Below are 11,483 nucleotides of genomic sequence, written 5' to 3'. Positions count from 1 at the left end.
ATTCGACAGAGATCTAACTAGTTATAAATGAAATTCAAATTAGTCAGATTGCGACCCAAATAATATAACTTTATTGATTTCAAAACTTGGCGATAAAAACAATGGAGTTGATACAAGAAAGACTAGGAACATGCTGATGTCAAGGGTTATCAGTAGTGCAACATGGGTAATCGAAAAATAATTCACGAAGCAGTGATATGAATGTATTTTTGAAAGAATTCGTTCCGATGACAATGAATAATAACCAAATATGATGACAGTCAAACGATCTGAAGTACCTATGTACTTGGAATTGATAAGAATTTCAATTTGTCTGGAAATACTCGAGTATGAAAAGATGTAAGCGAGAATAGTTGAATATACCGAGTCCTAATTGACTTTAAAACTAAACTAAATGCAGAGAACTTTGCTAAAGTATAAAACACGCAAATTACTGGATACACGCTGCATATGTTTGACGTTGTCCAATGCCCTCTCCTGTTCACGGGTTTGGCAAAATTGTACCGCTGTACTGGAAATCACCGACGTAGTCACCAACCTGTGGATCAAAATTGCCACCCCAGCACACCACCAACACATAGATCTGCTGCCATTCTGCGTGAGTAGCAGTTAATTCAATGGTGTTGGAAGGCAACTGGTTGCCGTTAAACTTGACCACGTTTGGTCCGTCGACTTCACAAGGCAGGTCGGTGCAGATGTATTGCGTATACGAACTGATAACGTCGACGCTGAATAGAGTACTCTCAATCGTGTAACGTTGTGTGGTTTTCTCATTGGGACAGAATGACACATTCAGCAAAAGTTCATCTAGGTAGGCGAGGCGTTCTGTGGTCATTAGCCTGACAATTTCCTGTAGATAGTAATCACCTGAGCGATGAACTGGAAATTTCACCGATCGTTTTCGCTGCAATGTTTTACTTGGTCGATCCCAGGTTGTCTTCTAAAACAGGGAGATGCAAACGACAAAAAATGAAACAAAAAGAGATAAAAACTGAATCGAGAAAAACATTTATCATATATCATTTTTTCTGTTTAGACCTGCAAGAATTCTTGCAGCGTTGCTTGGAAAAGTCAATCGAAGATCCGGGATCAAAATGTGAAGCCAAAGGCCGAACGTCGATAGTAGTGTACTGTGCAACCTTTACACAGCGTCCAAGGCTCGGCCGTCCGCCTCACATTTCTACCCCCGGACCTTCGATTGACTATCCAAACAATGCTGCAATCATGCCTATGTAGACCAGCCCATTCATCAGCTACATTCGACAGCCAACTTCATTCTTTGACTTGAAAATACATTCGACAGTGATTAGATAAAAGTCAACGGTTTTATGAGACCTTTACTTTAAAAGCGAGTGAATACCATTACAATTTCTCAAAAAGGACGATATCTATATAAAGGGTGACTGCAGGCTACGAAAACACTTAGATTTACAGAAAAATTCCTCTTACCGATTTTTGTGGCATGAATTGGACGTCAATCGTAAAACTGACAGCTTCAACCTCTCCCGCTGTTGTCATGACGTACAGATCAGATTTAGAAGACCATTTGTCAATAACACAGTAAGGTAAAACGGACTGCCCTGCAGGGTGGTTTGTGCAGAGTGCCTCAGATTCATTCTGAGAGAGAGAGAGAGAGAGAGAGAGAGAGAGAGAGAGAGAGAGAGAGAGAGAGAGAGAGAGAGAGAGAGAGAGAGAGCGGAAATGACGTATATGTACCTTTAATTGGACGCTATCGTAGTAGCTCTAGAGTGTCCTGTCTGGAGAAATATTTTCACAGTATCTATGATAAAGTATGTCTCCAGACATTGATGTGACGAAGAGTGGGTTAGCTTAAGTAGGTGCTTTTCTATGTGAAATTGAACACAACATCGTCTAAATGTCTGAGATGTGCGAGTTATGACAAATTAAAATTTACCTTTGAATGATCGTCCACAACATAGAAATATACCACCCCGGCTGGAGGGAACCATCTTGGATTGTTGTTCAATAGAACGGTAACATTGACGTTGTCTCCTTGGTAACCATTACATGTAGCAGCAATGTAAACCCCAGTCTCTACTTGACTAGCTGTCTGTACTTCTGTTGTGATGTAACGTGTTCCCACCAGAACGTCTTTAGCAGACACTATGGCGACGGAACCTGGGGATGGAACATTCGTATAGAAGATGCAGATGTGTTATCATACATTTTTAAACACGAGAGAGAGAGAGAGAGAGAGAGAGAGAGAGAGAGAGAGAGAGAGAGAGAGAGAGAGAGAGAGAGAGAGAGACATACACAGAGACAGAGACAGAGACAGAGAGTGTAGTTTAGATAATGTTAATGGCAGCAGTTGCAATGGCAAAGGTTGAATATTGGTGTTCGCAAATAACGATGTCAGCAACGATAAGGGAGGGACGCTGTCCTCATTCAGTCCAATAGTTACCTTCGAAAACGAAAGTTTCAAAACCGTGCTTTGCTTAGAATTTACATCTATCCCAGTCAATACTGCGACACCGGATCAAATAAAGTCTACGATCGCATGTGTGCATGTACAGTTTTTCGTGCTGTATTTATAGCTATTGCCGACAGTTGAACATAAAAATTAGCAATGGGTGTTATATTGATACTGCCCGACCTCCGATGATTATCAGGACATCTGCGACAACAATTATCATTGAATGTGAGTTTCAAAATAAAAAAATTTTATTATACAGCAGAACATCATGATAGCTTTGCAGCAACGGCTAGCGTGAGTTCCAAAGTTGATAAAATTGTTCAAGATGATTTGAATGATAAACTGTAGTTTGAAAAGGATTGTGGAAACGGAACTCGATGAAATTAAACAATACCAAATACAACAGACAGGAGTAGAACAAATAGCACAAAACTTTAAGGAGACAAAAGTATCCCTTTATAGGAAAGAAAATGGAAAAGCACTTCAAGTAAGTTGTAGGAAGAGAGGTCGGTTTTGATCTTACCTAGTAGACATAAAGCAGTGAGTGCTGTTAGGCTTCGGTGTGGACGATCCATGTTCAGAAACTCTACTATGTGACACATCTGTAGTGGAGACCAACAAATCTAATAACATGTGCATACGTTGAACAAGCTTTTTATACATAAGTCACGTGATCAAACAGGAAATAAATCACCATTTTTACCTCGCGTGCGCATGCGCGCAGCGAGGTTATGTCGCAGCGATGTCTGTCTGTGTGTCTGTCTGTCTGTTGGTCCATTTTCTCAAAAACGGCTGAACGTATTTCAGTCAAATTTGGTAGACATCTTCAGAATTCAAATGGCTAGAACTGAAAAGGTTTTGGTGGGCGTGGCTTGGATATTAATGAAGTTATGAAAGTTTTAATTTTTCTGTTACGCCGCGTATGACAAGTGAAAACAATCGACTGTTTGAGGGCGCTGTGAAATGTGCTTGTCCAGGTTGGCTACAGCTGGATAGCTCTGGTTTCAACCACGGTCCTCCGTGTTTCAACCTCGTATTGAACATTAAAAATATGATATTTTATTACTCATTCAACTCACTATTCAAGATAAAATATCGTTTAGCAAATTAGCTTCATCCTTGGTAATTGATTGTTTCCCTCGCTGCTCGATCGCCAGAAATGAGTACATACGTTCTTAGCCCTGCGTACGATGCTGTGTGTTCCGCTACAGCTATTAATAGCCCCGCTCACCACAGCCCTGCAAAGACCCGTACGTAGAGTTGGTGACTTCAAATCCATTTTTGGACTTGACGTAAAAAGCCAAATTACTGCCGAAATTCAGCGTTCTTGGGCCCAAGTCGTATCCCTGCCTACCGCAGCTACTCGATCGCTTCCAAAAATGCCAGTCTTTTATTCTTTTTTCGTAAATAACCGTCGATGTCGGCAACTCTCTCGCTAGCCCTGCGTACGTACGCAGTGTACGCTGTGCATTCCCTGTGTGCGTTCCTAACACACAGCGTACACTGCGTACGTAATACGTTCTCTACCTAGCCTCATGGCATGGAAGTGCTGATGAATAATAACTTTGGGTCAAAGGTATTGAAGTGTCCAATCAGGTTCGTGCACAGAGTCCAAGGCCATGACCTACTTCATGTACTGCTGCACTGTTTTGATTTTGCTTCGCCAAGAAACGTATTCGTCATTGTCCATAGAAGTATGTTTGCTCTCCTTTGAGGTTGTTTGTGAAACAAATTCCGGGATAGGCCTTGGAATGCATACGATCGGCATCGCGGCAGTGCATGTAGCTAGCCGTACGAGTATGGCGAGAGTGTCCGGCTTTGGCTACGCCGCCTCCCACCTCCGGTAGGCGGCGTAGCCCCCGGCGTAGCCAAAGCCGGACACTGTTGCCATACTCGTAGGGCTATGCATGTAGCGTACCATGCTTGTGTAACTGCCGAGCTCAACGTGCATTCACGGTTGATACTCGTGTACAATCATGATGTGTTCAATTCTGATGAAGATTCATAAGTCTTAGTTTTGCAGTCTTTTTCCGTACGATAATCCTGACAATACGTGTTACTGTTAGACGAGGTGGCCATTTTATGATAAGTTTCAATACTGCACAGCTACATAGCGTCACTATCGTGTGATCGAGGTACAGCGTTGTTGAACGGGATACAGAAACTCTGCAGAGGGAGAAACGATCGTTGACATGAACAGTCAATGTACTTCAGCACGTAGTCCGCAGATAGCGGATCGACGGCTTGTACCACACTGTCCACAGGACAGCACGTGGTAGAGGCCGTGTGCACAACCTGTACGCAGAGCTTCGAATACACTAGACAGAGTTCGTGTTTCCGTAAATTAGGCATTGAACTTGACAATATAGGCAATAACCAGAATCATCGACCATCGCCTGACAAGTGCACCATAGTCAGCTGTACATGAGTTGCGTGGCGTGGTGAGCAGGTTCCCATGGGTATTTATTTTTTGAAACGCGTACTTCAAAGGTCACGAACTCATTTTGCTGCTACACGGCGCGGCACAGATGATTGTATCGTTTTTGGGCGCATTGAGATACTGTGAAGTAGGTCAACTCGTTCTACATGGCAATTATATGTGAAATATGCAGAATTTATACGCAAACGCGACCTCTGCCAGTAAATTTAGATAGATTGGATTAATTTCGGGAATAAAAACAATGTAATGTCATAAAAGCCAATACCCCAAGAAGTACTTTACAAAATGTGCACGCGAGGCAATTCAGTTCATATCTGGTCTTAAGAAGCTGTCCATCAACTGGCATTTTCTTTCTGCGAGATGACCCTGTTTAGTGGCAATTTGCTTTAAAGCCCCAATAGCTGCTAATTTTATGCATTATTTTATGATTTTATATTCAAACCAGAATTGGTTAGTTTAAATATACTTGCTGAAGGACGTGTATTGAAGTATCACTGCTCGCTGATTTGGACCATGCCTACACGTTTTAACAGGTTTAATAATAAATGGGTGCCGCACCCATAAAATGGCGCCCCCACAGGAAAATACAAAAAACAGTATTTTCCTGCTCATATACATCGCGATCATAACAGAAACAAGTATGATGCCATTTACTTGAATGCATCACACGGTTGCTAACATTTTGTTGTTGTAATCTTTATTTTCTCTGTCATATGACAAGTTTTTGAAAATGGCGGGAAATCTAAAATGACGTTCAAACCTTTGCATTTACATGCCACTCATGACACTCATGGCAGCGTTATACACTTTTTCAGTCTCTAATGGGTCTTATTCAAAGAAACCTCTTGGAAAACTAAGGATATTTTGAGATCGGTTTATTAAACATTTGCAGCTATTGGGGCTTATGAGTCAATATTGATTTGATGACGCAGAGCTAATCTCCCTGGGTTACAAAAAGGAGATTATTTATTTCTGTTTTTTAAACTCGTCGTCTACCAACATTTATGAGGAATCCAATGTACCAGTAGTACTTAAAGAATGCCTGATAGATTTCAATTAAAACACGTATTGAATTCAAACACAGACACAGACAAACACATGCACACTTTATTCATTTACACACTCACTCACAAACGATGCAAAGCCCTAACGAATATGGGGGTTTTAACAACTTCTTTCATGGTTCAAAACCGTCAAGTATTTCCTGATAAATACTAGAAAAAGTGTAGCAAGGCAACATAAGTTAAAGCCCTATTAGGCCAATTGGCATCTTTTTTGCAGTCTGTTTACCAAAGAATACCCCTCAATGTTCACAGAGGTTCTTTGAATTCTCGATATTAAGCCATACTTTCTTTGCAAATATCATTATTTCAATCCTGGGTAATGGTTTTTGTCAAGTAAATTCATGCGCTTAGTACACGCATATATGTGACTGCCATATTTGTGATGCAAATACAAATTAATATAGATTTTAAAAGCAAATATGTTACGAACGTACGCTCTATGGTCACATTGAGGAAATCACTTTAACATTTAATTTACATTTATTTACATTTGATGTTTAACTGCCTTATTTGAATAAAATCATTATGCAAAATACACAGCTTATGGGACATTAACTGTTGAAACTTGAACAGGTCTGGTATCTTTGATATGCTTATGTTTACCATAAGCAAGCTTTGGCTATGAAACACGTCAATGGGTACTATGTGCAATGTAAAATGTCATAGAAACGCACAATAATGATGTTTGATAATATTTTGTTCTGATTGGCATATATTATATTCACTCACTCATACTAGCTCTTTTTCCCCATTCCAAACTGTTTAAACAAAAGCGATTAAATTGAAATGGCATTAGCAAGCCCAGAGAAAGTACCACAGAGGGCGCTGAAAGAAGATTTTGGAAACTGATCCGACAAGAACGCCATGAGGACACACTCTATAACCACTATTTCAGTGTTAGGGCGCTACAGTTGGTTGTGATAAGAAAGGTCGATTGGCAAACTAACTCCTAAAAGTTTACCAATGTGTCTATTTCATTACAAGCAGATTTTGATATGCCGTCATTTCCACCTGTGTTGCTCTTGGCTGTTCTTATGAGCTAGTTGATAGTTTGCCTTGTGACAGAAACAGGATGACAACGTCATCAAGTGAGCATTGGTTTCCCTAATATTTGGGAAATGGCTTAAGTTATTCAAACCTTACACAATGTCTAGCATATGAAATACACTTAATTAACACGATTGGAACTAATTTGGGATAATTGGATGGTGAAGTAGTGTCGATTTCATCGACAAATGTAATGTCATCTGCTTTTCCTTTTATATTACACACTTCTTTTTATGGGTATTGCGATATTGCAACATTCAGCTATATGGCATAAAACGCTTTTGAAGAAATGCAAAATCTGAAAATCCAATGATCCCAAATTAATTCCAATCGTGTTTTATGAAAAGTACATGTGACAGTCATTCCATTTGGAAGAATGCATAATGGATAAATCTAGCAACACACGAATTATGAGATAAGAGTTGAATAAAGAGTGTAAAATTCTATCTGAATACATCCGTGTTGCAATGTTCTTTCAAGATCCATGTTTGAACAATGACTTGAAATTGAATGTAATTCACAAAAACTAGCATACCATACAAAATAATTACAATATCTGCATATGATGTAAACCTATATAAATACATATATCATTACTGCAATGATATGTAAATCTAAACATAGAAGTTATGGGATAATATTTGAATGTCACGTCGATATTAATTTAAAATAACATGATAAAGAATGTAAAATCCCATCTGTACACATTGTCTGTGTAATCTTCTGTCAATGTTTATAGGTTTAGACCATGACATGAAATTTAGTGTATGTCAGAAAAACTAGCATCTAATGATAACTCGGATCCACTATTAATTTTAAAAAATCCGAAATTTACAGCTGTCACTGCAGACTTCTCTATTCAAAATTTGCACTTTATCAAGGAATTACACTCAAACCACACCATCCACACAATATACTTAGTACGTTCATTGGGAAGTCAGTATATTTGTCACTAATACGTTGTTTGCTATCTCGCAATGTGCTCACCCACTCTTTTGATGTATTGTATTTTAGAACAATGCAAAACATATACGCAAATACCAGACACCTATGTTCTACCCTTTCCTTTTTGGTGCGTTTTTGGAAATATCTATTAACAGAATATAATGTAACAAAAGCGAATCAAAACTGCAAACTTTACACAGATATCTATGACAGAGACAAAGCTATTATGTATGTGCATGATTTTCTTGAAGTATGAAACATTAGAAAAGTCAGTTACATTGTCAGAATAAAAGTAAAAGACAAAACTGAAATTCAGTACAGTTACATAAGTATTTATCACAAAGGAATATGACAAGGTGAAATATCTACAATACCAAACTCAGTGTACAGGCCATATGACTTCATTTCTCATCATATCATGTATATTGCCAGAGATTTTATGGTCTGTTTTGGGAATGTAACATTGATTGATTTTTTCTATACACACTGAAAGAACTCTTTTCGCTCAGACCATGTATTTGTTGTATGGATGCATATAAGATCTGATGACACTAGTTACGACAAAACATCAAAATACACAATATGGAAATATGATGCGATCATTCACACGCAAGCAAAAAGAAAAGAAGACAGGCAACATTCTCACAATAAAACAAAGGTAACAAAAACACACTATAAAAAGGATAACTAACTGAGTGTTGCATATGTAACAATTATCAAATTAACGGGGAAGACACAAGAATTACTCTTGCCCGAAGCCGAGAATTTAGTTTAAATGACAGTTATGAGAGAGTCTGAAATAATCTTTTGACTTTTATGTACAACTTTGCTAGTTGCTTACAATCAGACCCCTTTGATACTTGAGAATCGGGACGAGGTTCAAAATGCAGTTTGGCAAATAAAATTAAAGTACATTTTTAGACTTTCTGTACGGATTTGCTTTGAACGCGGGCTCAAAATTGCACAATTTACCAGTTGCCATTGCGCCAACACACATCTTTATCTTGGACCTAAATACCACGCTTGGTAAGGTCGTGACATTACATGTTTAAATGCGTCTGATCTACAGTGATAACTTGCAATGTCTGCGTAGGTTCACAATGCAAAAGTTAATCCATACTGATCCATATCAAATAGAAGAGGTCAAATGTAGGTCCCAAAAACTGTCGCAGGTACAATAAGTGACCTTTTTCCAGGCGTGTCAGAAGGCGACGCTAGATAAGGTCTTGATGTATGAATGAACTATGTACTATGATGTATGAATGAACTGACAATTATGTCAGATCGTACGTTGACACGGGCACTAAACGGTTGAATTTTGTCCGCAGCAATTGAAGGCATCGGTTGTTGCAAAGGAGGCGTACTTTGAGGGGCGTTACGAGATAGCGATGGATGAAATTGGTACAAGCTTTAAAACGAAAGTGCATCCCGCTACATCAGCTTTAATTGAAATTTAGAACAAATGTCACTTCTGAGAAGCTTATAATCAGTCACATATATTTTATTTATTTATTTATTTATTTATTTATTTATTTATTTATTTATTTATTTATTTATTTATTTATTTATTTATTTATTTATTGATTGATTGATTGATTGATTGATTGATTGATTGATTGATGATGATTGATTGATTGATTGATTGATTGATTATTTATTGTTGTTATTCATTTATTTATTTAGACGGATGGGCATAAGGCCCGTCTACAGGAACTTTTAAACATCGGTAAAAATAGAATGAAATAATGTAATATAGTAAAGGACAGCAAAGAGAATGACGATTGAAGACAAAAAGCTTGTAAGATTTAAGATTAGGAAAAGACCAAAACAAAGAAGCCAACAGAAAATGTTTTAAGACGCGTGAGAGTAGGAATTGAGAGAGAGAGAGAGACAGAGACAGAAAGACAGACAGAGAGAGAGAGAGAGAGAGAGAGAGAGAGAGAGACAGAGAGAGACAGAGAGAGACAGACAGACAGACAGACAGACAGACAGATAGACAGGAGCAGACAGAGGCAGACAGAAGAAGGTGAAACAAAGAGGAAATAATAGGGCAAGGGAAGGTCGTGATATTTTGTAAACTAATGTGCTTATTTTCAGCAAGTGTTGACATTACATTAACATTGATTGGTGTTGTAATATTTACGTAACTTCAAAATGTCCAGTTTAACCGTTGCAATCGAAGCAGACCAAATTACGGCCATAGTAATTGTCGTAGTTGCATTACCAGACAGCCCTTACCGTAGGGTCTTATGGTGGTGCCTGGGAAGGTCGTGACATTTGAATCTACTTTCTATCAGGCGCTGATAATCTGCACGTCTGAGCAAAGATGTAAAGTCCACCCGTTGCAATGAAAGGGGGCAAATTTAGTTCATTATATGAGAGGCGTCAGTAGTTGTAAAAGGAGACGTGAATTTTGAGGGGCGTCTCTAAATAACACTAGATAAAGTAGACAAACTGCAAAACGAAAGTACAGACCTTTTTGCAGTGAAAACGCTTTGTGAATAGTCGTATTCAGAGAAAAGTATGACTGAAATTGACCAAAAGTACAATGTTTTCTACATTTCTACATGTTTTTGACGTTCACGAAACAAAGGTTCGCGAAAATGTCTTCTTTTAAACTTTAAAGACGACTCCAAATAATCGTAAAATATTTCAGACACTAAACTACACTTCCCACAAAAGCGACCACCACAATTCATCTGTCTATTGATTTAGTCGACGTCATTGTTAGACCGCCGGAGTAAGCAGTAAGGTGACTAAAATGAATTGAAATACTATCGGTTCTGACATTCAAACTTGTGTTGTCGTTCCTGTAGTTTTACGTCTACATACTCCTCTGATTTGAAACATTCTCCAGATGCCATTCATGACAAAATTTGTTGGTTGTTTTTTTTCAGAGAGGAAATCGTTGACGACATTGACCAGATAGGACAAGATTTAGAGCAAGGGACAATTCTGTATGATCAGATCTAGGCGATTTTGAGACGAATTTGAGACACTGACCAAGCTTTGAGAGTGAATCTTTTTCAAAGTAAAATTGTTTTGACTATTCAGCTTTTGAAAATCTCGATGTATTTTCAGTTAGGCGCATTCAATAAAGTTATTTGTTTGCCGTTAGCGTGCTGATAGGTTTTCGGAGAAAATTAACAGAACAAACACAATGTTAACACTTTTGCAAATAAAAATATTATTTTTCTAAAAGAAAGCAAATTAAAACAGAGCTTTTGTCAATACATTTGTGTTTTTGTCTGTGTCCCCCCCCCCCCTCGGCTGGCAAGTAGCTTTTTCGAAAATCCAAGGACGGCAAACACTGTAAGATATTTCTTCGTGTGGCCTTATCTTTGTCAGCTTATATAATTATGCTTTTCAGTATGTGCAAAATATGTTTCATTAAGGATCATCAATAATGCAAAATTTGACCATATTTTTCACTTTGACATGAGCTGTTTTATTTTATACATCTTCGATGTACACAGGTACACAAACCGTATTGAGAAAAGTCTCGACTCAACTAGAGAGAGTCTTTTAAAAACTCTTTCACTCTTGACTGCCA

At 38.3% G+C, this 11,483-nt stretch overlaps 1 protein-coding gene across 1 annotated transcript; it reads right to left on the bottom strand.

The window, feature by feature from the left end:
- Nucleotides 1–227: 227 nt before the first annotated feature.
- On the bottom strand, nt 228–3,067 carry LOC139125295 (uncharacterized). Its single transcript, XM_070691395.1, has 4 exons — nt 2,958–3,067; nt 1,916–2,139; nt 1,450–1,617; nt 228–940 (listed from the first exon to the last, which is right to left on the bottom strand). The coding sequence occupies exons 1-4, from the start codon at nt 3,034–3,036 to the stop codon at nt 482–484; spliced, it is 930 nt and encodes a 309-aa protein (XP_070547496.1). The 5' UTR covers nt 3,037–3,067; the 3' UTR covers nt 228–481.
- Between the last annotated feature and the right edge of the window lie 8,416 nt (nt 3,068–11,483).

The sequence above is a fragment of the Ptychodera flava genome (genome assembly GCF_041260155.1).
Source record: "Ptychodera flava strain L36383 chromosome 3 unlocalized genomic scaffold, AS_Pfla_20210202 Scaffold_25__1_contigs__length_14229661_pilon, whole genome shotgun sequence".
In the NCBI taxonomy this organism is placed as follows: Eukaryota; Metazoa; Hemichordata; class Enteropneusta; family Ptychoderidae; genus Ptychodera; species Ptychodera flava.
Note: the sequence above shows the minus strand (reverse complement) of the source record. Positions and strands in the feature narration are given on the sequence as shown.